Source organism: Mauremys reevesii, linkage group 22, assembly GCF_016161935.1.
Source record: "Mauremys reevesii isolate NIE-2019 linkage group 22, ASM1616193v1, whole genome shotgun sequence".
Taxonomy (NCBI): Eukaryota; Metazoa; Chordata; order Testudines; family Geoemydidae; genus Mauremys; species Mauremys reevesii.
Window position 1 is genome coordinate 18,973,764 of NC_052644.1, and position 25,614 is coordinate 18,999,377.

Below are 25,614 nucleotides of genomic sequence, written 5' to 3' on the forward strand. Positions count from 1 at the left end.
CACCACTAGAGGGGGTAGGTGGGAGCTGGCAAACTAAGCCTGACCCCCTCCTCCTGTAACCACCAGCCCCCACTCCCCTCCCAGAGCCGGGGAGAGAACCCAGGAGTCCTGGCTCCCAGAACTGCTGTAACCACTAGCCCCCCCTCTCCTCCCAGAGCCAGGGAGAGAACCCAGGAGTCCTGGCTCCCAGCCCCCCCCTCTAACCACTAGCCCCACTCCTCCCAGAGCCGGGGAGAGAACCCAGGAGTCCTGGCTCCCAGCCCCCCCTTCTCTAACCACTAGCCCCAACTCCCCTCCCAGAGCCGGGGAGAGAACCCAGGAGTCCTGGCTCCCAGCCCCCCTGCTCTAACCCGCAGCATACGGGCCCCCATTGGCTGTTCCCTGCTGCCCTGACAGGCATTACAGGGATAATCCGTGTGTGCCAGGTCTGTTGGTGGGACGGGGGTTATGTAACAGGGTCCCCCCCCCCACCCCGCTTCCAATCCCATTAGCAAGGATGAGCTCTGGGCCCGGCGCCGAAAGCCCAGTGTAAACACAGCCCGAAGCAGCTTGGCCTGATCAGCCAGGGCCTGGCACCCAGGGGACAGATGGCAGCATCCGAGCCGGCCAAAGCTCCCCGCCCCCGCCCGGGGAATGGCACCTCCGGCCCTGCCGGAGCCCCTCACTCCCAATCCAGTCCCAGCTACCCCAGCCCTTGGATCCCCCCCACCCTGGCGGGACCCCTTGGGAAAGGGCAGCTCGTCCCCCTCTCCCACCCACCCTCCCTGGGATGAAGCCGGCCTGGCTCCGCCTCTCCTGAGTGGCCAGCAAGAGGCAACTTCCTGGGACCAAATCTAGGTCCCCACAGCCACTGCATAAGCCTTCCCATGGGGGTGTGTGTGTGTCACTGCTGCAGCCCCTGTTGTCCACCAGGGGGCGCCCTCCCCCTGCTATTGTCAAGCCCAATGACAGGAAGAGGGCCCAGGCCCCACAGGTCCAAGGGAGCCACCGCACGGGAACCCCCCAACCAGAGACCAAAAGATCTGGGTGGCAACTTGGGCTGCTGGGCCTCAGACTCCTGGGTTCTGTCCCCAGCTCTGGGAGGGGAGTGGGGGCCAGTGGTTGGGGGGGAGGGCTGGAAACCAGGACTCCTGGGTTCTCTCCCTTTTCAAGATCACACAGTGGCAGAACCATGTCCCATCTCCCTGCCTCAGTTTCCCCACCTACGAGAGACTATGCCTGAAGAACACAGGACCACCGCCACGGGGCACCCCCCCTCCAGATGTCGTGCATCCCCAGGGACCCGCCCCCTGTCCCGTTCTCCCCCCACAGAGGTTGTGCCACGCTGCGGGCTAGTTTGAACCCTTTATTGGGACGTGCTAGCCATTCACGCAGTCTTGGTAGCCCGGGTTCTCTTCTTCTTCACCACCACCGGCTTCTGGCTCCGCAGGATGGCGCTGGCGCGGCGCAGAGCGGCCTGGAGACGGGGGGGGGGAGCGTGTGAGGCTGATGCACAGTGGAGGGGCCCCTGGCACAGCCCGACCCCAAGAGTGCGGTGCCCCCTGCAAAGGGGGAGGGCTACGGCAGCGACGGGGCCTGGCTTCCCCATCCCGCCGCCCGCTGCACCCCACTTCTAGAGCTAAACGGGGTGAGGGCACTGACCAGGCATGGCGAGCGGAGTGACTATCACCCCCACGTCACTCTTCACCCATGTGGTGGGAGGGGGGTGCTCAGATTAGGGTGGCGAGGAGATCGCCAATCAATCCCCCCTTTCTAGCGTGATCACAACCCCCCCCCCCCCCCCGTGAAGGGAGGGGAGGCCTCCAACCAGGCACGGTGAGCTGAGCGCAGCACCCACCTGGGTTAAAGCCAGATCATCCCATCTTTAAAATGGAGGTGTCCCCCCGCCCCGATGCACCCTCCCTCCAAGAACCAGCTGCGTCCCTTTCTGCCCCTCAGGATGGGCGCTTTGGCCAATGGGGCAATGCCCCTCTGCCCCACGGGTTCGTGGGAAGCAGGGGACCAGACCCAGGACGGGGGAGGCTCAGCTGCCCCCCCCCAGCACTCACCATGCGCAGATCCTTGCGGTAGTTGTTCTTGCGGATGATGTGACGCAGGCTGTTGAGCGTCGCCCGGGCGTTCTTGTTAATGGTCATCTTCTCGTAGGACGTGGCTGGCTTGCGCTGGCCTGGGGGAAGGGGCCACGGGTCAGAGCCAGGGGGAGGGATCACTAGTTAGCAGGACAGGACAGGGGCACCAGCTCTGAACCGGCCCCAGGGCAGGGGGCCTGGTGGGCTCGAGGGAGGACGGGGGACCAGGCACGAGGCCTTTCCCATCTAGGGGGCCCAGCTCTGAACCGGCCCCAGGGCAGGGGGCCTGGTGGGCTCGGGGGAGGACGGGGGACCAGGCACGAGGCCTTTCCCGTCTAGGGGGCCCAGCTCTGAACCAGCCCCAGGGCAGGGGGCCTGGAGGGCTCAGGGGGGTGGGAATGGAGCATGGGGCCTTCCCCCCCTTAGGGGGCCCAAGCACTGAACGGAGGGGGGGTCTCCACCCAAATCTGCCCTCCCCAGGAGCAATGAGGATTTCACATCCCCTGGCTGCCGGCATCGCCCCACCTGCCCGTTTCTTCAGCACCACCACGACCCCCTTCCCGTCGGCCGCGGGCTCCACGCCGACCGTCTTGCGGTGGATCAGCCCGTTGTAGCGGAAGGAGTTCCGGGCCTTCAGGTTGTTCGGCTCCTTCGGGGAGAAGCGCCCGGTTAGCGGGGCCGGGGGCCGGCTCGGTGCCCCCCACCCCCGCGCGGGGTCAGGGCGCACCCGGGCCGGAGCTTGGCAGAGTCCGGTCCTGGGTCCAGCGCCCGGGGGGAGAATCCGGAGCCCGGACGCCTGGGTCCCCGCGGGGGGAGGGGAGGGGAGGGAATCCGGAGCCCGGACGCCTGGGTCCCCGCGGGGGGGGGGGTGGGGTGGGGTGGGAATCCGGACCCCTGCCGCCTGGGGCCCCGGGGGGGGGGCGGGGGGTGGGAATCCGGAGCCCGGACGCCTGGGTCCCCGCGGGGGGAGGGGAGGGAAGGGAATCCGGAGCCCGGACGCCTGGGTCCCCGCGGGGAGAGGGGAGGGGTGGGAATCCGGAGCCCGGACGCCTGGGTCCCCGCGGGGGGAGGGGAGGGAATCCGGAGCCCAAACGCCTGGGTCCCCGCGGGGGGAAGGGGGGGGAATCCGGAGCCCGGACGCCTGGGTCCCCGCGGGGGAGGGGAGAAATCCGGAGCCCGGACGCCTGGGTCCCCGCGGGCGGGGGGGGGCACTCACGGTGCTGTAGGTCTGTTTGTTCCGCTTGAGGAGGAAGCTGGAGCAATTGCGAACGATCATCCACTGCAGATGGGCCGACATCGCCCTGCGGGGACAGCGCGTTAGCGGGGGTCGGGGGCACCGGGGTTCGGGAGGAGGGGCCGGTCCCGGGGGGGGGGTCCCACGTGGGGCCGGGCCCGGAGCTCCGCGCGCTACCTGCTCTCGCGGCCGCTGCCGGAAACGGAAAGGGAGGAACCCGCCGATTGGCGCAAGGACGGAACATCCGCTGCGGGCGCCTCACTCGGGAATCTCCGGCACCGCCCCTCGGGCTCGTTCGGCTCCTCTCGGGAATCTCCGGCATCGCTCGGGAATCTCCGGCACCGCCCCTCGGGCTCGTTCGGCTCCTCTCGGGAATCTCCGTCATCGCTCGGGAATCTCCGGCACCGCCCCTCGGGCTCGTTCGGCTCCTCTCGGGAATCTCCGTCATCGCTCGGGAATCTCCGGCACCGCCCCTCGGGCTCGTTCGGCTCCGCTCGGGCTCGTTCGGCTCCGCTCGGGAATCTCCGGCACCGCCCCTCGGGCTCGTTCGGCTCCGCTCGGGAATCTCCGGCACCGCCCCTCGGGCTCGTTCGGCTCCGCTCGGGCACGTTCCGGCGCTAACCCCCCTTTCCCCGCGCACATCAAAGGGGGGACGCGTGTAAATCTTTCCTCGTCCCCTGCAGCCCAGGGACCTGCCCCCCCCGCCCCGCACCGTCCCCCCAGTTGGGGTGGGGTGGGGTGAGGTTTTTGACTCCCAGTATATATCTCTATTAGGTGTATTACGGTAGGCCTGGGAGCTAGGCGCTGTTCATTGTTCATTCGGTGTATTACGGTAGCGCCCAGTCATGGCCCCCTGGTGCACGGTGCTGTACATGACGGTAGCACTAAGTGACATTTTTTCTTGTGAGGAGCTGTGGGTCGGGAGTGAGGGGCACTGGCAGGGCTGGAGAGGGGTCGGGCTTTGTTAGCAGGGGGATGTGGGTTGCGAGTGGGGGGCACTGGCAGAGATGGGAACCCATGGCTGGATTAGCAAGTGGCTGCGGATCGGGAGTGAAGGGCACCAGCAGAGCTGGGGGGGCAGTGCTGGGCCAGCAGGGGGCTGCGGGTCAGGAGTGAGGAGCACCGTTCACCGAGCCAGTTGCGGGGGCTGGTAATTAACAAGCCCTGGGGGGTGCATTGATCGGGGCTGGCGTGCAGGCCGGGGATCGATGGGGCGCGGGGCTGGCTCTGGTGCCCAGTCGGGACGGGGCCGTGGGCGGGCGGGATGGGGCTGTGGGGGGCCCTGGTGCTGCTGGCCCTGCTGGGGGGCGGGGGGCGCCCCTTTGAGCTGCAGGAGGCCATCCGGGAGCTGCAGAGCGAGAATGCCCAGCTGCAGGGCCGGGTGCAGAACCTCAGCCAGGCCCTGGGTGAGCTGCGTCTGCTCGTCTGGAACCGCTCGCGGGGTGAGCTGGGGATGGGGACGGGGCGGGCCCTAGAGAGCGACCCCCCCCGGTGCAGAGCCCCCCTCCCTGGGTGCAGAGCCCCCGCCCTGTGACACCCCCTGAGAGCGTAGCACCTCCTCCTAGGGTCCCCTAACATCAGAGCCAACCCCCCTCCCTGGGTGCAGAGCCCCCGCCCTGTGACACCCCCTGAGAGCGTAGCACCTCCTCCTAGGTCCCCTAACAGCAGAGCCAACCCCCCTCCCTGGGTGCAGAGCCCCCGCCCTGTGACACCCCCTGAGAGCGTAGCACCTCCTCCTAGGGTCCCCTAACATCAGAGCCAACCCCCCTCCCAGGGTGCAGACCCCCAGTGCAGATCCCCCACAGGCCTATCCCCCCCGAGAACAGAGCATCTGCACCATTGAGAGTAGCCCCCCCCAGACCGGAAACCCCCTTTTCTGAAACAAGACCCCCCCAACCCAGTGACCCAACCCTGGAACCCAGAGACCCCCCCTTTGAGATCAGTGACACCCCCCCCACGTCCCCTTCCCCTCAAGACTGGGACCCCCTTAGACCAGAGACCCCCCCCCTCCTTCACTCCCTCTGTGCCACTCCCCCAGACTGGACACCAGCTCAGGGGACCCCAAACCTGGAGCAGGGTGGGGGGGCTCCATCATCCAGCCTTTGACTTCTCTGCTGGGGGGGGCTGTCAGTGCCCGGGAGGGGCCTGTTTGAGAACTAGGCTGAGGCCCCCCAAACTCATCACACATACGTAGGCATCAGGCCATGACTGATCTGAGCTGGGACATCAACTGGACCCTTGGCTCTAGGAGCAAGGGGGGGGGGTCTAGTGGTTAGAGCAGATTTGGGGCTGGGAGCCAGGACTCCTGGGTTCCATCCCTGGCATGGGGGCGGGGGCGTGGTTAGCGCACCTCTGATTCCCCTCTGTCCTCCCCCCCAGATTCAGGAGCCGCGCCTGAGCACCTACTTCTCGACCACCTGCCCTGCCGGCCGGACCCGCCCCATGGCCGCGGTGCCGCCCCCCAGCTCCACGCCCCCTGCCTGGGGCTGCTGGTGGCCGGCCTGACCCTGGGGGCGCTGGCCCTGCATGACCCCCTCCTGCTGCCGGTGGGGGACTGAGACACTGTGCGCCCCTGGCTGCTGAGCCCCCCGGCTATGGGGGGGGGGACTGACCCCCACCCTCTTAGGAGGCTGAAGAGCAAAGAACTATGAGGGGAGGGGCTGGAGTTGGGACAGATTTGGGATGGGAAATCCCCCCCGCCAAGCAACCCTACAAAAATAAACAGCCTGGGGCAACACGGATGAGGCTGGGCTCATGTTTTGTGGTGTCAGGTTCCCCACTGTTCCCCCTGCCCAGCCCCCCATCCTCCTCCCTTGCAGGCGCCTCTCTGCCCCCCCTCCAGGGACACATCCACCCCACAGCCATTTTCCTCTGCCCCATACCCAGCCCTAGATCTGTCCCTGCAGGCCCCCCAACGCGCCCCCCCCAACTCGCTCCATCTCCACCCCCAGAGCGGGACCTGATGCAGTGCTGGGAGGGAGAAGGAAACAGCAGGTGGGGAGTGGGGTCTAGTGGTTAGAGCGGGGGCGGGGAGTCTGGGCACCAGGACACCTGGGTTCTATCCTGGCTCTGGGAGGGGATTGGGGCTGCCTCCCCCCTCCCCGCAAACTTTAGTGCCTCAGTCTTAAACCCTTCCCAATACCACCGAGCTCCGCTGGCCCAGTTCCATGTTAGTCCCTCGATCCCCCTGGGGGAGCCGGGATAGAGAGGTGCTGAGTCCCCCTGGGTCAGGCCAACCCGCCCCCCCAAGCGGCGTGGGGGTCGGCTGATTCCTGGCGGGTAGGAGGTGGGCAGAGGTCGGCTGGGCTCTGCCCCATCTGGGGGTGGGGGTAGTTGGGGGGGCGCTGGAGATTTGCTTTGGATGCAGCAGCTTGGGGGGGGGATAGATTCAGCTCTTGGCCCCCAAGGGGGGGGCGGAAGGAAAATAATCCAGGGAGCAACAATCTGCACTTCCAGCCCAGAGCCTGCTCCGTTCTGGGGGCCTCAGCTCAGCAGGGGCCTTGAGACGCTGAGGGAGCCCAGGGCCGGGCTAGCAGGGGCTGCGGGTCGGGAGTGAGGGGCACCACAGCAGAGCTATATCAGGACCCCCACTGGCTTGGGGGGTCCAGCCCCTCCTCCCGTCCCCTTCAGTTGATTAGCAGCTGCTGCTAATTGTGTCATCAAGCAGCAGGGGCTGAGGCAGCTGTTGGTGACGTGGGGCTGCAGCTAATATGGGTCACTCAATGGGCTTTTTCCATCCTGCCCCCCCAGTGCGGGCCCAGAACCCCCGGGGCGGCGGGGGCTGAGCAGGGAACGGGAAGGAGCAAATTTGTAACTGCAACACATGGTTCCAATGGGGGCCTGATCCTGGGAGCCTCCCAGAGCCCGGGGGAGAACCCAGGAGTCCGGGCTCCCAGCTCCCCTCTCCCTAACCACTAGACCCCACTCCCCTCCCAGAGCCAGGGAGAGAACCCAGGAGTCCTGGCTCCCAGCTCCCCCTTCCCTAACCACTAGACCCCACTCCCCTCCCAGACCCAGGGAGAGAACCCAGGAGTCCGGGCTCCCAGCCCCCCCCGCCACTTCCTGTCCCACTGCTCAGTCTCTCTCCTTTAATTACTTCCCTGGGTTTAAATCTGCCCTGGCCTCACGGGCTTTAGGGGAAATGCTCTGGCTCCGTAACACGTTGATCTTAATGAAAGGAACATGCCAGGCAGCGTTTTGCTGCCAGCTGGGCCCTAATCCCCTGGGATTTCAGCTCGAGGGGGGGCAGGTCCCCCGCTAACTCTGCCCTCCACTCCCAGCCTGGATGGGAGCTGGTGCCCCCTGGAGGGGACAGGCCCCAGCCCCATTCCCTGCCCCCCCTGAGCCAGCCGAGCTGCCCCTTTGGAATCCAGCTGGGTCCCCATATACCCCCTATCCCTGCCCCCCCCATTCCTGCACCCCATGTCCCCTCCCCTGGTGCAGGGGCCTGGGTCTGGACCCCTCCCTCCACTGACCTCTGCTCCCCCCTTTGCAAGGGCCTGGATCCTGCGCCCCAATGCAGAGGAGCCGATTGGTTCCTTTCCGGGCATAGTGGGAGCTGTGGGGCCCGATACGGACCCGAGCCAGGCTGGCCCCCTCAACCCAGGCGTAGCCGCCAGCAGGGGGCAGTGGGGAGTGTGAGCGGATCCCCCCCAACAGGGGGCAGCGGTGAGTGTGAGCGGATACCCCCACCCCAGCAGGGGGCAGCGGGGAGTGTGAGCGGATACCCCCACCCCAGCAGGGGGCAGCGGGGAGTGTGAGCGGCTCCCCCCCCCAGCAGGGGGCAGTGAGGAGTGTGAGCGGATCCCCCCCCAGCAGGGGGCAGCGGGGAGTGTGAGCGGATACCCCCCCCAGCAGGGGGCAGCGGGGAGTGTGAGCGGATACCCCCCCAGCAGGGGGCAGTGGGGAGTGTGAGCGGATCCCCCCCCCAGCAGGGGGCAGCGGGAGTGTGAGCGGATCCCCCCCCAACAGGGGGCAGCGGGGAGTGTGAGCAGATACCCCCACCAGCAGGGGGCAGTGGGGAGTGTGAGCGGATCCCCCCCAACAGGGGGCAGCGGGGAGTGTGAGCGGATTCCCCCCCAGCAGGGGGCAGCGGGGAGTGTGAGCGGATCCCCCCCCCCCAGCAGGGGGCAGCGGGAGTGTGAGCGGATCCCACCCCAGCAGAGGGCAGCGGGGTGTGTGAGCGGATACCCCCCCCCAGCAGGGGGCAGCGGGAGTGTGAGCGGATCCCACCCCAGCAGGGGGCAGTGGGGAGTGTGAGCGGATCCCCCCCCCCAGCAGGGGGCAGCGGGGAGTGTGAGCGGATCCCCCCCCAGCAGGGGGCAGCGGGGAGTGTGAGCGGATCCCCCCCCAGCAGGGGGCAGCGGGGAGTGTGAGCGGATCCCCCCCCAGCAGGGGGCAGTGAGGAGTGCGCGCTCAGATACACACACACATCTGCACACACGGATCCGCTCTCAGGGATCGTTTCTGTCGCGTGTATCCATCACGCTGCTTATCCCCTGCTCCGTCTGTCTCCTGAGCATCCGCAGTCGCTTCCTTCCAGCCACTCACCGACCCCCTCTGCCGAGACACCCCCCCTCTATCCATCCATCCCCATCCACCCCCCATCTATCTATCATATCCACCCCCTCTATCTATCTATATCCACCCCCCATCTATCTATCCATCCCCAGCCACCCCCATCTATCTATCTATATCCACCCCCATCTATCCATCCCCAGCCACCCCCCATCTATCCGTCCCCAGCCACCCCTTCTATCTATCCATCCCCAGCCACCCCCCATCTATCTATCTATATCCACCCCCATCTATCCATCCCCAGCCACCCCCATCTATCTATCCCCAGCTACCCCCATCTATCTATCTATATCCACCCCATCTATCCATCCCCAGCCACCCCCATCTATCTATATCCACCCCTCTATCTATCCATCCCCAGCCACCCCCTCTATCTATCTATCTAACCCTCCACCCCCACCACGTCTCACCCACACACTGCCCCCCCGCTGACCCCTCCAGCTGTGCAGGGCCGAGGGGATCAAGCTGAGTATCTCCCCCCGCCCCCCATTGATTAGATGCTAATCCACAGCCCTCGGCACCAGGGCGCCTTTGCGCTAATGAAGAGCTTTTCAATCAGCCGCGCGGTGTGTCCCCCCCGGCGGCTCGGTCCCGGGGGAAGCGGTTCCCCCAGCCCCGCAGACATCCAGGGCCGTAGCCAGACGCAGGGAGACCCCGGATTTTATGAAGCCAGCCAGACTCCAGGCCGCATCCCGGGGGGGTGGATCCCCGCGGAGGCGGGTCCGGTTTGAGACCGTTTCAATCCACGGAGCAATTCCTCGCGGCTCCGCTTTTCCTTTGCCCCCCCCCCCCCGAGCTCGATCGCCAACATCGCCTGGTGGCAGAGCCGCGGCGGTTTTATTGAGCGAGGCAAAATCCGACCCCCCGGCCCCGCTCCCTGGGTCGAACAGCCGAGGCGAGCCGGATCTCAGACTCTGCTGGAGTTTAATTCCTTTGACGGGAAAGGCCCGGCTCGAAGCGTCTTCACCTCTTTCGGGTCGTGCTCCCCGGTACCCTCCCCGGCTTGAAGACTCAGTCTGGCGGGGGCGGGAGGGGGGGTGATCTTTTGAACAGATTAAATCTGTGGGGACCAAACGAAGGGCCGTCGTGCGCCCAACCCCAGTTTAAGGCCTCGTAAGAGCCGAAGTCCCGCGTCCGGCTCCCCGATCTCAGCAACGACAGTCCCCGGATTTCAGACTCCCTCGCGATTTCCTTCTGCGGGCTCCACCCAGGTAACTCAGCGCCCATCTGGGGTTCTCGACGGCTGATCCTGGCCCTGCGTCGGCAAATCGGGCCCGTCACACTCAGATTTTTCGCAGGTAGCCCAGACGCTGCCTCGTTTGCCGCCCAGCACCGGTCTGAGGTGGCTGCATCTTGGTGCCGGGTCCCCGTGAACCCCACAGGGGGCCGTGTCTCAGCCCACCGCCGGGATCGAACTGGGGACCTCGGGGGGCGAAATGTATGAGCTGGAAGCCACCTGGCTGGAGCGCAGCCTCGTTAATCACTACGTGGTCTCCGTGCCCCTCGATGGGCCGGCGCGCCACGCCCGGGAGGCGGGTGGGTTCCCAGGGCCCCACGGTGCCGCCAACCCCGAACTGAGCAGCTGATCTTTCGCCCGGTAAAGCAGCGGGTTGGGAGCAGGGGGGGGGGCAACGGGGAGCTGGACGCTACATAATTCGCCGCAGCTTTGCAGGGAAGACAGCGACCCAGCGCCGGATTAGGGAGCAGCGAGAAGATTTGATTCCTGCCTCAAGACAGGCCAGCCGCTAAGAGTGGATTAAGCTGCAGCGCGGGGAGCATCGGCCTCGCCCGTCCAGTTTGGGGAGGGAGGGAGCCGAAATCGCCATCTGGAATCCAAGAAACTTTCTTTCCCGGAGAGATTTGACTCCTTGGCTGTGAGCGGGAGGGAGAGAGAAGGACCCGGGGGCGGGGGGGCGCATTGGGAAGGTCTGTGGCGCCGGGGGACGATGCTCAAGCTGAGCCGGAAGACGCGCTCGCTGCTGGCTCTGGCCTTGACCTCGCTGGCCCTCTGCTTCGCCGTGTCGGCCTTCGCCACCAGCTACTGGTGCGAGGGGACGCACAAGGTGGTCAAGCCGCCCTGCCTGTCGGCCATCAGGCAGGGCAACTGCGTGCCCGCCGGGGCCAACGAGACGGAGGCCGGGAACGCCACCCTGGACCCCAACGTGGTGCAGTACATCTGGGAGACGGGCGAGGACAAGTACGCCTTCCGCTACTTCCACACCGGCTTCTGGCTGTCCTGCGAGGAGCACCACGGAGGTAGGGACAGCCCCCGCGCCCCACCCCAGAGGTGGCTGCATCTCAGTGCCGGGCGAGGGGTCCCCTATACCCAGCCCCCGCGCCCCACCCCAGAGGTGGCTGCATCTCAGCGCCGGGCCAGGGGTCCCTGTATACCCAGCCCCCGCGCCCCACCCCAGAGGTGGCTGCATCTCAGTGCCGGGCCAGGGGTCCCTGTATACCCAGCCCCCGCGCCCCACCCCAGAGGTGGCTGCATCTCAGTGTTGGGTGAGGGATCCTATATACCCAGCCCCTGCAACCCACCCCAGAGGTGGCCGTGTCTCAGCCCACCGCCAAGGTAAACCCCATAAAGATTTGGTGGGGGGGGGGGTTGGACCATGCCCCCTCCGTCCCGCTGATCTCACACTCTGTCCTTTTCTCTCTCCCCGCCCCCCCAGACGAGATCTGTCGCAGTTTCATAGAGCTGCCCCCCGAGTCGGAGAAAGGTGAGCGGCCGGCAGACGGGCAAAGCCGGGATGGGACTTTCCCCTCCTGCCAGCCAAGGCCCTCGCCAGAGCCATGTGGTGGGCCCGGCGTGGGAGCTCCCCCACGGGCACCCCCAGGATGGGGGCTCCAGCTGGCAGCCCCCCCCCACTGACACACACAACCAACAACCCCCCCACCGACACACACACCAGCAGCCCCCCCCTCACCGACACACACACCCAGCAGCCCCCTCCCGTCTGGGGCAGAGCGGGGCCGGGAGGGGGGCAGCGGGGGGCAGGGCCGGGGGACGGGAAGGGGGGGCTGTGCTGACCGTGGGGTGCCCCCCCAGGGGTGCTGTGGCTGTCGGTGGCGTCGGAGTTCCTGTACATCGTCCTGCTCAGCGTCGGCTTCGTGCTCATGGGCCTGGACGCCACCTGCTACGCGGACTTCATCGCGGGGCTCAAGATCAACGCCTTCGCCGCGGTGATCACCGTGCTGTCCGGTCCCGGCCCCCGCCTGCCCCCGGCCCCAGCCTGCCCCCAGCCCTCTGCCTGCCCCCTGCCTGCCCCCAACGCCTTCGCCGCGGTGATCACCGTGCTGTCCGGTACCAGCCCCCGCCTGCCCCCGGCCCCCGCCTGCCCCCGGCCCCCGCCTGCCCCCAGCCCCGCCTGCCCCCAGCCCCTGCCTGCCCCCGGCCCCCGCCTGCCCCCGGCCCCTGCCTGCCCCCGGCCCCAGCCCCCGCCTGCCCCCAGCCCCCTGCCTGCCCCTGCCTGCCCCCAACGCCTTCGCCGCGGTGATCACCGTGCTGTCGGGTACCGGCCCCGCCTGCCCCCGGCCCCAGCCCCCGCCTGCCCCGGCCCCAGCCCCCAGCCCTCTGCCTGCCCCTGCCCCCGCCTGCCCCCAGCCCCCGCCTGCCCCCAACGCCTTCGCCGCGGTGATCACCGTGCTGTCCGGTACCGGCCCCGCCTGCCCCCGGCCCCCAGCCCCCGCCTGCCCCCGCCCCAGCCCCCGCCTGCCCCCGGCCCCCGCCTGCCCCCGGCCCCTGCCTGTCCCCAGCCCCCGCCTGCCCCCAACGCCTTCGCCGCGGTGATCACCGTGCTGTCCGGTACCGGCCCCCGCCTGCCCCCAGCCCCCGCCTGCCCCCAGCCCCTGCCTGCCCCCAGCCCCTGCCTGCCCCCAACGCCTTCGCCGCGGTGATCACCGTGCTGTCGGGTACCGGCCCCCGCCTGCCCCGGCCCCCAGCCCCTGCCTGCCCCCAGCCCCTGCCTGCCCCTGCCTGCCCCCAACGCCTTCGCCGCGGTGATCACCGTGCTGTCGGGTACTGGCCCCCGCCTGCCCCCAGCCCCCGCCTGCCCCAGCCCCCGCCTGCCCCCTGCCTGCCCCCAACGCCTTCACCGCGGTGATCACCGTGCTGTCGGGTACTGGCCCCCACCTGCCCCCAGCCCCCGCCTGTCCCCAGCCCCTGCCTGCCCCTGCCTGCCCCCAACGCCTTCACCGCGGTGATCACCGTGCTGTCGGGTACCGGCCCCTGCCCCCAGCCCCCTGCCCCCAGCCCCTGCCTGCCCCCAGCCCCACGCCTGCCTCCTGCCTGCCCCCAACGCCTTCGCCGCGGTGATCACCGTGCTGTCGGGTACCGGCCCCGCCTGCCCCCAGCCCCCGCCTGCCCCCAGCCCCTGCCTGCCCCCAGCCCTCTGCCTGCCCCCAGCCCGCCAGCCCTCCGCCTTCGCCGCGGTGATCACCGTGCTGTCGGGTACTGGCCCCCACCTGCCCCCAGCCCCCTGCCTGCCCCCCCAGCCCCATGCCTGCCCCCTGCCTGCCCCCAACTCCTTTGCTGTGGTGATCACTGTGCTACCGGGTACCAGCCCCGTCTGCCCCCGGCCCCTGCCTGCCCCCATTCATCAGTGTACTGCCGGGTGCCAACCCACCCAAACTCCCATGGCCCCCCGACATCACCCCCCTTAACCCCTTCAGTGCCACTGCCCTCCCTGATTCCCCGCCCACCTCCCATGCTCACGGGGCTCTCTCTCCCCAGGCCTTCTGGGTATGGTGGCCCACATGATGTACATGACCGTCTTCCAGGTGGCCGTCAACCTGGGGCCCAAGGACTGGAGACCCCAGACCTGGTTCTACGGCTGGTCCTTCGGGTGAGTGACCCCAGGGATCCCTCTAGGGGGCGCCGGCTCCCATCCGGCCCCAAGTGCCCTGCTGCTCCCCCTGTTCCAGGGACACACGGTGGAGTCCATCCTGGCCCTTTGGAAGAGCCCCGGAGATGCTGGACAGGCGGGAGCACGGCTGGGGAGGGGCAGGCCTGGGGGACGGACGGACTGAGGGACAGAGGGATGTGGGGTGGCTGGGTGGGAAATACCTGGGCGGGTGAGAGGGTGACCAGCTGGCTGGCTGGGACGGGAATGGCGGAAGAGCTGCTGGATGGGAAGATCGCTGAGTGGTGGATGGTGGGTGGGTGCGGATGGCCGAGTAGATAGCTGGGTGGGTGGATGAGTGGATGGATAGGTGGGTGGGTAGGTAGGTTGGTGGGTGGGTGGATAGGTAGGTTGGTGGGTGGATGGATGGATGGGTGGGTGGGTAGGTGAGTGGGTGGGTGAATGGATAGGTGGGTAGGTACGTTGGTTGGTTGGTGGACAGATGGATGGGTGTGTGGGTGGGTAGGTGGTGGGTGGACGGGTGGATGGGTGGGTAGGTAAGTCCTGGGTGGACGGATGGATGGGTGGGTGGATGGATGGATGGGTGGGTAGGTCAGTGGGTGGACGGATGGATGGGTGGGTAGGTAGCTGGGTCGGTGGGTGGATGGGTAGCTGGGTCGGTGGGTGGATGGATGAGTGGGTAGGAAGGTGGGTGGATGGATGGATGGGTGGATAGGTAGGTTGGTGGGTGGACGGGTGGATGGGTGGTAAGAAGGTGGGTGGACGGACGGATGGGTGGGTAGGTAGCTGGGTCGGTGGGTGGATGGATAGCTGAGTGGGTGGACGGGTGGATGAGTGGGTAGGTGGGTGGATGGGTAGCTAGGTGGGTGGGTGGGTAGGTGGGTGGGTGGATGGATGGGTGGGTAGGTATGTAGGTAGGTGGGTGGATGGATGGATAAGTAGGTCAGTGGGTGGACGGCTGGATGGGTGGGTAGGTCGGTGGGTGGGTGGGTAGGTGGATGGATAGGTGGGTAGGTAGCTGGGTCAGTGGGTGGATGGGTAGCTAGGTGGGTGTGTGGGTAGGTCGGTGGGTGGACGGATGGATGGGTGGGTGGGTAGGTAGGTAGCTGGGTCAGTGGGTGGATTGGTAGCTGGGTGGGTGGGTGGGTAGGTCGGTGGGTGGACGGATGGATGGGTGGGTAGGTCAGTGGGTGGATGGGTAGCTGCGTGGGTGGGTAGCTGGGTGGATGGGTAGCTAGGTGGGTGGGTGGGTAGGTCAGCGGATGGACGGACAGATGGAAGCTATGTGGAGGGGGCAGCGGGTACCTGGATGTAGGGAAGAGGCTGGGGGCGGGTGGGATGAGGTGGGGAGCGCAGGGCTGGGCAGTTGGGGGGCTGTGGCTGGGGTGTACCACTCCCTGGCCCTTGGGCTGACACCCCCCCCCCCCCGCCGCCCGCAGCATGGCCTGGCTCTCGTTCACGCTCTGCATGTCGGCCTCGGTGCTGACCCTCAACACCTACACCAAGACGCTGCTGGAGTTCCAGTACCGCCGGCGGATCTGCGAGCAGCAGAGCCAGCGGGGGCCGCGCTCCCCCAGCCTGGCGCCCGACCTCGAGCGCTTCCTGTGGGACAAGTACGTCTTCAGCGTCAGCGACTCGCTGGACTTCTCCCCCGGCCGCTCCCGCCCCACCGCTGGGGGGCGCAAGGGCCGCGGGGGGGGCTACGCCGGCCTGGCCGGGGGGCGCTGCGGGGATGCCGGCGACCCAGACGATGGCGAGCCCTGCTAGGGACTGGGGGGATCGACCCACACAATCCCCCTCCTCCATTCATGCCCCCTTCCTCCTCCCCCTCCCCAATCCATGTCCCTTTCCCCTCCTCCCACAACCCCCTCCCCAATGGGGAAACTGGGCAGGAGGCCGGGGCAGCCCCAGGCTCAGAGACCCCTAGTGGGGACACCGGGCGGTGCAGGCTGGGGCAGCCCCAGGGTCAGAGACCCCTAGTGGGGGCGCCGGGCGGCGCAGGCTGGGGCAGCCCCAGGGTCAGAGACCCCTAGTGGGGCCGCCGGGCGGCGCAGGCTGGGGCAGCCCCAGGGTCAGAGACCCCTAGTGGGGACACCGGGCGGTGCAGGCTGGGGCAGCCCCAGGCTCAGAGACCCCTAGTGGGGGCGCCGGGCGGCGCAGGCTGGGGCAGCCCCAGGCTCAGAGACCCCTAGTGGGGACGCCGGGCGGTGCAGGCTGGGGCAGCCCCAGGCTCAGAGACCCCTAGTGGGGACACCGGGCAGCGCAGGCGAGGGGCTTGCACAGGGAGGGGGATGTAACGGCCAGAGTCTGGAGTTGGGGAGCGAGGCACCTCCGGGCCGCCCAGGGGCCATCACTGGGGGTGAGAGTTACCAGAGCAGCAAGGGGGAGAAATGTCACCCTGGGTCCTGCTGGTGTCACCCCCTGTGGGAATTCCTGTGGGGTCACCGTGACATCGGGTGGCCATGTGGGAGCAGGCGTAGCTGTGCCGGTGCCCCTCACTCCCAACCCGCAGCCCCCTGCTAGCCCAGCCCTGGGCTTCCCCCCGCCCCCCAGCCCTGCTGGTGCCCCTCACTCCTGACCTGCAGCCCCTGCTAGCCCAGCCCTGGGCTCCCCCCCCAGCTCTGCCGGTGCCCCTCACTCCTGACCTGCAGCCCCTGCTAGCCCAGCTCTGGTGCCCTCAAGTCCCAATCCCCCCCCCATCTCCTGATGTGTGTGGCAGGGATGTGTAATTGCTGCTTGGTTCTGATACGGCAGCTCCCATCTGGGGAGCTCAGAGGTCGTAACACTCCGTGTGATTAAAGAAATTAAGAATTAATCAGCGCCAGCCTGGTTCTTCCGGCGGGAGCAGAGGGGGGAAGTGGGCACCGTGCCAGCCTGCTCCCGGGTGCATCGTCCTGCACCACCTCTGGAGACAGATGGGGCCAAACGCTGCAGGAGCAAAGGGACTTTTCGCCCCACCTCGGGGGTGGCGGGGTGCTGGGGGGCTCGGGCTTCACTTCTGGGGTGGTTGAGTGGCAGGCTCCAGCCGGGGGGCTTTGGGCACCGACCCACAGCTCCGGGCTCAAGCACTGAGCCCCGGCTCCGGCCACGGTCTCTGGCCCCTGGCTGTGTAGCGGTGGGACTCACCCCCCCATCACCCCGGCCCCTGCTGCCTCCCCCTCCGACCACCCCCATCCACGGCTTCATTTGTCCTGGGGCTTGCTGAGAAAAGTGATATTAACAAAGATACAAAGTTTTTTTATCATTGAGTCTGCAAAAAGCAAAACAACTCAACCCCCCCCAACCCAACAAAACACCCCCCCAACCCTACATAAATAAAGGACAATGATTTGGATGGGTACAGTGCATATGTATTTGTTTTTCCTAAAGTTCAGTATTTTAGGGAAAAGGGTCAGTGTGGCCCCCAGTGAGAGAACCCAGGAGTCCTGGCTCCCAGCCCCCATCCGCTGTAACCACTAGCCCCCACTCCCCTCCCAGAGCCAGGGAGAGAACCCAGGAGTCCTGGCTCTCAGCCCCCCTGCTCTACCCACTAGCCCCCACTCCCCTCCCGGAGCCAGGGGGAGAACCCAGGAGTCCTGGCTCTCAGCACCCCTGCTCTACCCACTAGCCCCCACTCCCCTCCCGGAGCCAGGGGGAGAACCCAGGAGTCCGAGCGCTGGGGCGGGAGCTCCGGGAGGAGGAGCGAGGGGCCGGGCAAGCGGAAACCGCTTCCTCATTCAAAAGTCCCCTCGGCCAATGGGAGCGGCCGGGGCTCCCCGCCCCTGACTTGGGCTGGAAGGAAGCGAAATCGGAAGCGAGCGGCTGGCTGGAGGATTCGGAGCTGGGCCCGGGCCAGAGGCTCCCGGGATGGACCCCGAGAGGCCGGGCTCTGCGCCCCTGCAGCCATCGAGCGAGCCAGGTAAAGGCCGGACCCTGATCTCAGTCCCCCGGGCTCAATCCGGAGTCACTCCCGGCTGCATTGGGGGCAGGGCTGGGTTGTGATCTCTATGCCCCCCGGGCTTAATCCGGAGTAACCACCTGGCTGCACTGGGGCAGGGAGAGGTTCTGAACTCAGCCCCCCGGGCTCAATCCGGAGTCACCCCCGACTGTATTGGAGGCAAGGAGAGGTTCTGATCTCAGTCCCCGGGCTCCATCCGGAGTCACCCCTGACTGCACTGGTGCCAGGGCTGGGTTCTGATCTCTATGCCCACCGGGCTCAATCCGGAGTCACCCCCGGCTGCACTGGGGGCAGGGACAGGTTCTGATCTCAGCCTCTCGGGGTCAATCCGGAGTCACCCCCAACTGTGCTGGGGGCAGAGCCGGGTTCTGATCTCAGCCCCCCGGTGTCAATGCGGAGTCACTCCTGGATACAGGGGGTTACACGGATATAGTTTAGGGTTAGTTGCTCTCTCTGGTCTGTTTTTAATTGCTACTCACCGAAAATATTTTTTTAGACTTTGGAGTCTGACTGTGTATCCTGGGGTGGGGGCAGGGCTGGGGATCAGGCTTCCTGTGTATTCTGGGAGGGTGGGGGGCTGCCGTGGGGCTGGGGATTGGGGCCCCTTGTGTATTCCCTCCCCCCGAAGATGGGCAGAATCCTGCTGAAACCTTCAGGGTTTGTTTCCACACCTTCCCCAAGCCGGGGATAGAACCCAGGAGTCCTGGCACCCAGCCTTGCTCTAACCACTAGACCCCACTCCCCTCCCAGAGCCAGGATAGAACCCAGGAGTCCTGGCTCCCAGCTGCCCCCACTCCTCTCCCAGAGCCGCCTTGGGGCCAGCGCTGCCTGCCAGGGGAAAGCGCTCCCTGCTGAGCCCCCCCACCCTGCTTCTTCTTGCTCTGGGCCCCTTAGTGCCATGCTGGGACACTGGGGGTCAGCACCGGCTGCGAGGGGAGATCGGAGAAACCCAGGCGTCCTGCAATCAGCTAGGACAAGCTTTTGCCTTATTAGGGTGGTGGCCTCTCTGGGCTCACAGGGGTTCTTGCTTCTCACATGCAGGTTTCGTGCCGCTTCCCTTCTTCCTCCGGCACGACTGCCCAGTGTCCTGGGACCTCTGTGCCTCTATCCCGGCAGCCGAGAGCCTGGACTCCTGGGAGAGCGGCTTGCTGCGGGATGGAGGGGCGCTGGTCATCGCCAATTCTTCCTGGGGGCAGCCGGGGATGCCAGGGGAAGGTAAGGAGGGATTGAACTCGGGATGTTTGGCACCAAGAGCACAGGGCTTTGCCACTGGAGCTAAAGGAGGAGGTCTGGTGACCGGTAGCAGTAGGAGGCTGTTATCCTGGCAGCAAAGGGGCATGTGATGCGTTTGGCCGCAGAAAGCACCGTCCACACCAATTACTAAGCTGAACCAGTTTTGCGCTTTAATACGCACACGTTAGGAGGATATGTTACTACTTTAATTAAGCGTAAAAAGGAAATAAGGCCGATAGAGCAGGGTAGCGTGACGATGAATCATTCAGCCTTAGGGCACAGGTAGCTGGTGCTGCTGGTGTTAGATTGAAGCCGGTCCGATCCGGTGTAAGTCTTGCATTGTTTTATTCCCCTTTGGTCAAACCCAGCGTTTTTATCCCCCGTGTCTTGTGACACGAGGCAGGCGCAGGTCACTGAAACGGCCGCCTCCACCAACGTATTTTAAATATAATTCCAGACATGCCGGCATAAAATTCTTTGAATGGATGCGTTTTTTCCCCTTAGTTGGCTAACACGTTGCTTGGTACCTTTTTTAATTTATTTTCACTGTTACGATGCGTCTTAATGAACGCTGGGTTTTCATTGCGTTCGTGTGTTTTCCTGCGTCTTACAACGGGTTGTGCTGGCTTTTCCTCTCGGCGTTACTGGGTGGCCAGCATGATTCGCGCTCCCTTGTCTGTTTTACCAGGGAGGCGTTGGTCTGGCTAGTGCAGGGGTAGGCAACCTATGACACGCGTGCCAAAGGCAGCACGCGAACTGATTTTCAGTGGCACTCTCGCTGCCCGGCACCTGGCCACCAGTCCGGGTGGCTCTGCATTTTAATTTAATTTTAAATGAAGCTTCTTAAACATTTTAAAAACCTTATTTACTTTACATACAATAGTTTAGTTATGTATTATAGACTTATAGAAAGAGACCTTCTAAAAACATTAAAATCTATTACTGGCACCATGCGAAACCTTAAATCAGAGTGATGAATGAAGACTCGGCACACTGCTTCTGAAAGGTTGCCGGCCCCTGGGCTAGTGAATCACCCTTTTGGCTTTCGCCCTGTTATCTCTGCAGGCCAAGGCGACACAAACCAACTTTCCGATTTTTATTTTTGTTACAAGTTTTGAAACCGGCGTCGACAAGACATGCACCGAAAGCTGAAAAATTCCCTTTGGTGTTTTCTTAGAACACTATTCAATAGAGAAGAGTTACGTGTTCCACATGATTTAATAGAGTTCATTACACAGATATTGACGTCTCTTTTTTTCCCTCTCTCTTTCTCCTTTTCCCTTTTTTTTGTCTCTGGTTTTTCTTCTCTTTTTTCCCCCCTTCTTTTTCTAACCTTCCCTGTTTTCACTTCCCAGCTGGCTCCATCTCCCCACAGCCACCTCTGGATCTCTCCGGGTTTCCTTCGGCCGAGCCCTGGGACATCCTCTCGCCGGATGCCCCCGCTGACGCAGCCCCTGATTTCATTCACCCCCTGGTGGCGGCTGCTCACCTGGATCCTGGTGCGCCTTGGTTGATGTCAAGGATAAATGCAGGTGACGTCTGGGGTGGGGTGGGGTGGGGGTCGCTGCTGTTGCCTGCCTGGGGAATTGTGGGTAGCTGGGATCCTGGTGTTGTGTGTCTCTGGGTCTCGGCCTGGGATGGATCAGACATGGAGGCTGAGCTCCCACTGCTGCTCTGTAGGGAGGCAGATGGTGTCCCAGTGCATGCTGGGAAAAGCTGGCCAATGTCCTGTCCGTGTTCTGCCACTCAGTTGTCTCTGCCCCTGTGCATGCTGGGAAAACCTCGCCAGTGGCCTGTCCAAATCCTACCACGCAGCCATCTCTGCCTCAGGGCATGCCAGGAAAATGTGGCCAATGGCCTGTCCATACTCTACCACCCATCCATCACCGCCATGGAAGATTTGGACAGAAACGACTGTTTTGGGTCTTTTTCTCTTGGATAAAAGTGACTCAATCTCATTTTTTTACAAAAATGTCTTTTTTTTTTTCCTGTCTACTGAGGTATTTCTCACCCAAAGGTCGGTCCGTACAACGCTTGTCCGGCCTGGAGAGCTGGGATTTCAGGAGGCACTCACGCTAGCAAAATATCTCCTCCATAACATACCATCTTGTGCCCATTTCTTCTTCTCTTGTAGGATGGGGTGTGTCTACATTTGAAACTCTACAGTGCTTCAGTGTAGACACTAGGGAGGTGCCCTCACACCCCTGAGAGATGCAGTTAAGTGGACAGTTTTCTGGCAACTACAGTCCCAGGCTTTCGTAATCAAGGTGTTTCATTATCTTCAGCTCAGCCCAGAGGGTCCCCTATTCAGAGTCTTTTCTTGGAGGTTCTTTTCTTTGTAAACGCTCGGGCGTGGACCTGCTCCAGCTTGTGACTGCAGCAGGGCTGGGTGGAAAGATACCTGATTTGTTCTCATTCTCAACTGAGCTAGCTGAGTTCCGCCCTGCCTCGGGGAGGGGGGGGGGGGGGGAAGAGAGGAACGTGCTTCACCTCCAGCAGTTTCGGAACGTAATATCCTACGTTTTAGGTATCTCTTAAACTCCTTCCCATACAAATGCCTCTCGCTGGCCACAAGGATCGGCCGGCCCTTAGCTTTCAGCCGCATGCCCCCTTTGGTGACGTCTCAGGAGGGTGGCCAGACGCAGGTGTAAATATACCTGTCTGGGCACGTCTGCATCACACTCCCCAGCGACGTCGCATCTCCCACAGCGCAGCCTCCTATCCCCAAGAGCGGGGACCCCGGTGTACTGTGGGAGATGCAGTCTCATGGATCATGGAGTCTCTGCTGTAGGGTAGAATGGGGGAGGGGGGGGCATAATGCACCCCGGCAACTTTTCCGAATGGAAACTTTTTGTTTTTTTTAATGAAAACTTGAAATTTTCTGTGGAAGATTTGGACAGGAACAACTGGCTTTGGGCGTTTTCTCTTGGATAAATGTGACTCGTTCTCATTTTTTACAAAAATGATTTTTTTTCCCCTGTTGTTTTGGTGCCAAAATGACTCTTTTTACCCTCGAGTTTTCTCTTTCCTTGTTGTTGTTTCTCTTCTCTTTGATCTCCTTCCTTCCTTCTGTTTTTTTCTTTTTTATTTTTTACCACCTTCCCCCCTCTTCTCTTCTCAGCTGGATCTACCCCTCCTCTACCACCTCTGGATCCTGCTGGTTTTCCTTCGCCTGAGCTCTGGACTGGGCCCCACGTGGACGCCCCGCCTGACGCAGCCCCCGATCCCGCTGCCCCGTGGCTGCTGCCTGCCTGGATCTCACAGACGTACCCCCGACATCCAAGACAAATCCAGGTGAGGCCCCCGGGGAAGGTAGGAGCTGTCCACCCTGGAGGATTCTGGGTAGTCAGGATCCTGCATGTTATGAGTTGCTGGTTCTCGGTCCGGTTAGAACAGGCTGAGCAGAGAGGCTGAGGGCTGGATCGGATCCAGAGGCTGCTCCCTCCATGCCCCTCCCTAAGGAGGCAGGTGCTGTCCTAGGGCATGCTGGGAAAAAGGGGCCAATGGCCTGTCCATACCCTACCACCCAGCCGTGATTGCCATGGTGCATGCTGGGAAAACCTGGCCAATGGCCTGTCCGTACCCTGCCACTCAGCCATCTCTGCCCCGGTGCCTGCTGGGAAAACCTGGCCAATATCCACACATTGTCTCTCTGGGTGGTGCTCTCCAAAGACATAGGTTTGAGGTCTTGTGGGCTGGAGGGCCTCTCCTTCCTGTTGCTCAGCACCGCCGTCTCCCTCCCTCCATGCAGACTTGGGTGAAGTCTTGGCCCACGTCTCTAACACCCTGAGATGCCACCCCAAGGGTATGAGGGTGAAGCCGCTGATGAAGAGGCTGCGGAAGGAGCATGGGGTGGACCTGTTGGCATTCAGCCGGGACGGAGGGTACCAGGGAGTCGTGTCCTTCCTGCAGGAGATGCCGGATATCGAACTCTGGAACCCCGAGAAGGGAGAGAAGTGTCGTGTCCTGAGCTGTACCTTTAAGAAGAGTGAGTGGGGAGATGGTTTCTTGTAGCCCGGCCCCCTTCCTGAATGTGGAGAGAGCCCCTGGCCAATGGCACACTGGCCTCTCCACACCCAGCCGTGTCTGCCCCAGTGCATGCTGGGAAAACATGGCCAATGGCCTGTCTGTATCCTGCTGCCCGGCATCTCTCATGGCGTCTCTGTCTTTCCAGACGTCACAGACCCCCTGCCGCTACTCTGCAGCACCTTGGGCTCCTTCCCCAATGGCCTGCGGGTCTTCAGCCTGAGGAAGGCCATGTGGCAGAAGCACGGGGTGAACTTGGAGGAATTCAGCCAGCAGCAGGGATATCTGAGCACCCTGGACTATCTGACCAGGCTGCGTGGGATCAGGCTGCAGGGGCTGGAGAGAGGGGAAAAGTGTCTTGTCCAGCTTCAGAAGGGTGAGGAGAGAGGGATGGGGTCCAGGCATCAGGGCTGAACTGGTCTTGGGTAGGATGAGGGCAGGTTATCCCACTGCTGACAGCAATGGGCATCCTGCATCTTCCTCTGAGGCCAAACGGACTATATGGCCCTTTGGGCTTCCTCCCCCATGAGCGTTCATCTCCCACAATGCACTGTCCTACTGCCATCATGCACCACCTCCCGCCGCCAAGAATAGAAGCTATGGTGCATTGTGGGTGATGTAGTCCGACCAGGGAGCCTGGGCTGTAGAGGTGAATGGCAGTCACAAGGCATCTGAACTACAACTCCCATAAGGCACCTCAGTGACTTTTTTCTAAATTAAAACAGCTCACTGAAAACTTGAAATTTTCTATGGAAAATCTGGACCACAGTGAGTCCTTTTTGCCTCATGTTTTCTTGACGAGTGACTTTTCCCCCTGTTTTGACAAAAGTGACTATTTTTTTCTCGCTCTTTTTTGACAGCCATTTTTTCTCTCATTTTTGACATAAGTGAGGTTTTCCCCTCCATATTTTTTTGACAAAAATGACATTTTCTCATCTGTTTTCTTGACAAAAGTGACTTTTTTACTTCACGTTGTTTGATAAAAGTGACTTTTTCCCCTCTCCGGTTTGTTTTTTTTGAGAAAAGCCGCTCCTTTTTTCTCACATTGTTTTGACCAAAATTACTCCCCCCCCTTGACGTTTTTTGACACGTGCAATGGTTTTCTCTCGGATTATTAACAAAAGCAATGTTTTCCCGCCGCATTTTTTGACAAGACTTGCTCCTTTCTTCCTCAGCTTTCTTCAAAACCGGGGACGTTTAGTTCCCTTGGGCCTGCTCCACCCGTAAAACGTCGGTCGACGGAGCTGCGGCGTTCAGGGGTGTGAACAAACCACGCTCCTGAGCCCCGCAGCCTCGCCACCCTGGCCCCGGTGTAGACTCGATTAGGCAGAGGGTGAATGTGTCCGTTGACGTGGTTCCCGTTATTCGGGGAGCGGAGCTCCTCCAGCAAAGCTCCGTTCCGGTGCTGGAATCGGTGCGGCGGGGTTACAGCGCCGCAGACGCGGCCCCCCTGGCTGCGCTGCTCTGGCGCCCGTAGTGTAGACGTGACCTCAGGGTATTTCGGACAAACTCGAGTTTTTTTTTTTTTATCTCCGATGTTTGATGAAAGCCTCCGTTCCCCACAGTGTTCTTCATCAAGGGGACTCTGTTAGTGCCTTTTGTGGGGACAAAAATGTCTTTTTTTTTCTTTTTTTTTTCTTCTGTTTGTTTTGCAGACTTGATGCTTTTCTCCTCAGCCTTTTGACCAAAAAATGTGGAAGGAAAGGAGGAAGGAGCAGCTGGGCCTGTGCCCAGTCCGAGGGATAGCCATGCCTAGTGGTGGGAGCTGGGGGTGGGGGGCGAGCCCAGTGGCGGGAGCTGAGGAGGGGATGTGCCTGGTAGCGGGAGCTGGGGGAGAGGAGGGGGACGTGTCCGGTGGGGATAGCTGGGGGGGGGTGGGGGACGTGTGGGGGCCGGGTGAACTTGTCTTTTCACTCCCACTGAGCTGCTCTTCTTTCTTCTCCCCTCCTTTAGGTGAGGCTGTGAAGCCCCTGCCCGCAGCCCCCAGACCCTGCTCCCCCATCGGCCCGGCACAGCAGCAGCCCCCCGCCCGATGCCCCTGCCGACGGGGGGCCGACGGGAGCCCCGGGGGAGACGCCTGGTGAGCAGCTCAGCCGGCTTCTCAGCGAGGCTGCTGTGTGTGGGGTGTGAGCCTGGGCGGGGAGGCCTCAACCCAAGCCAGGCCCCCCAACGCCACCCCCCCATCGCCCTGGAGTCTGAGCTCCCGTCTGCCCCCCGGGGAAGGGCTCTGTGGGGCTCGGCGGCTGGTCTCTTTCCCTCGCTCATTTCGGGGGGCGGGGGGGCTATGGGGCAGGGCATGTTGGAGGGAGATGGCTGGTGTTGTCGGGGGAGGCGGAGACTGTGGGTCCGTGTTGGCGGGGCCTAGGTGTGTGGCACCATTGCCATTTGCGGGGGACTCTTCGGGGACTGTCGGGTTCATGTTGGTGTGGGGGGGGCTGGGGATAGAGGGAGGGGGGTAGGGGGATGTGGGGGGGGCTGGGTATGCAGAGAGGAGGTTGGTGAGGTGGGGGGGCTGGGGATGGAGGGAGCAGGTTGGGGTGTGAGGGCTGTGGGGTATGGGGTAGAGGAGGAGGTTGGTGGGGTGGTGGGGCTATGAGGGGCTGGGGATGGAGGGAGAAGGTTGGTGGGGTGGGGTTCTGTGGGGATGGGGATGGAGGGAGTAGGTTGGGGGCTGTG

The 25,614-nt window shown here is 63.7% G+C and overlaps 3 protein-coding genes and 1 long non-coding RNA gene across 4 annotated transcripts; 3 read left to right on the forward strand and 1 right to left on the reverse strand.

The window, feature by feature from the left end:
• Nucleotides 1-1,331: 1,331 nt before the first annotated feature.
• RPL28 (ribosomal protein L28) lies at nt 1,332-3,632 on the reverse strand. Its single transcript, XM_039510532.1, has 5 exons — nt 3,481-3,632; nt 3,286-3,370; nt 2,595-2,718; nt 2,049-2,167; nt 1,332-1,456 (listed from the first exon to the last, which is right to left on the reverse strand). The coding sequence occupies exons 2-5, from the start codon at nt 3,364-3,366 to the stop codon at nt 1,367-1,369; spliced, it is 414 nt and encodes a 137-aa protein (XP_039366466.1). The 5' UTR covers nt 3,367-3,370; nt 3,481-3,632; the 3' UTR covers nt 1,332-1,366.
• A 996-nt stretch (nt 3,633-4,628) lies between these two features.
• On the forward strand, nt 4,629-6,042 carry LOC120388606. The gene is made up of 2 exons (XR_005590615.1): nt 4,629-4,745; nt 5,683-6,042. It is a non-coding gene; the product is annotated as an uncharacterized LOC120388606 (long non-coding RNA).
• A 4,770-nt stretch (nt 6,043-10,812) lies between these two features.
• LOC120388600 (germ cell-specific gene 1-like protein) lies at nt 10,813-15,819 on the forward strand. The gene is made up of 5 exons (XM_039510527.1): nt 10,813-11,136; nt 11,553-11,600; nt 11,930-12,082; nt 13,613-13,724; nt 15,182-15,819. Exons 1-5 carry the CDS (start codon nt 10,827-10,829, stop codon nt 15,507-15,509), a joined length of 951 nt encoding a protein of 316 aa, XP_039366461.1. The 5' UTR covers nt 10,813-10,826; the 3' UTR covers nt 15,510-15,819.
• A 1,695-nt stretch (nt 15,820-17,514) lies between these two features.
• Nucleotides 17,515-24,622, forward strand: LOC120388444. Its single transcript, XM_039510264.1, has 7 exons — nt 17,515-17,640; nt 18,721-18,894; nt 20,268-20,444; nt 22,034-22,224; nt 22,717-22,900; nt 23,087-23,314; nt 24,594-24,622. The coding sequence occupies exons 1-7, from the start codon at nt 17,589-17,591 to the stop codon at nt 24,620-24,622; spliced, it is 1,035 nt and encodes a 344-aa protein (XP_039366198.1). The 5' UTR covers nt 17,515-17,588.
• Nucleotides 24,623-25,614: the final 992 nt, after the last annotated feature.

Coding starts and splice junctions, on each gene's coding strand:
- RPL28 (XM_039510532.1), bottom strand. CDS start 3,366: ATGTCGGCCCATCTGCAGTGGATGATCGTTCGCAATTGCTCCAGCTTC. Junction 2,719..3,285: donor ACAAACAGACCTACAGCACC/GTGAGTGCCCCC, acceptor TTCTCCCCGAAG/GAGCCGAACAACCTGAAGGC. Junction 2,168..2,594: donor GGTGCTGAAGAAACGGGCAG/GTGGGGCGATGC, acceptor CCCTTCCCCCAG/GCCAGCGCAAGCCAGCCACG.
- LOC120388600 (XM_039510527.1), top strand. CDS start 10,827: ATGCTCAAGCTGAGCCGGAAGACGCGCTCGCTGCTGGCTCTGGCCTTG. Junction 11,137..11,552: donor CTGCGAGGAGCACCACGGAG/GTAGGGACAGCC, acceptor CCGCCCCCCCAG/ACGAGATCTGTCGCAGTTTC. Junction 12,083..13,612: donor GGTGATCACCGTGCTGTCCG/GTCCCGGCCCCC, acceptor CTCTCTCCCCAG/GCCTTCTGGGTATGGTGGCC.
- LOC120388444 (XM_039510264.1), top strand. CDS start 17,589: ATGGACCCCGAGAGGCCGGGCTCTGCGCCCCTGCAGCCATCGAGCGAG. Junction 18,895..20,267: donor GCCGGGGATGCCAGGGGAAG/GTAAGGAGGGAT, acceptor TTCACTTCCCAG/CTGGCTCCATCTCCCCACAG. Junction 22,901..23,086: donor GAGCTGTACCTTTAAGAAGA/GTGAGTGGGGAG, acceptor CTGTCTTTCCAG/ACGTCACAGACCCCCTGCCG.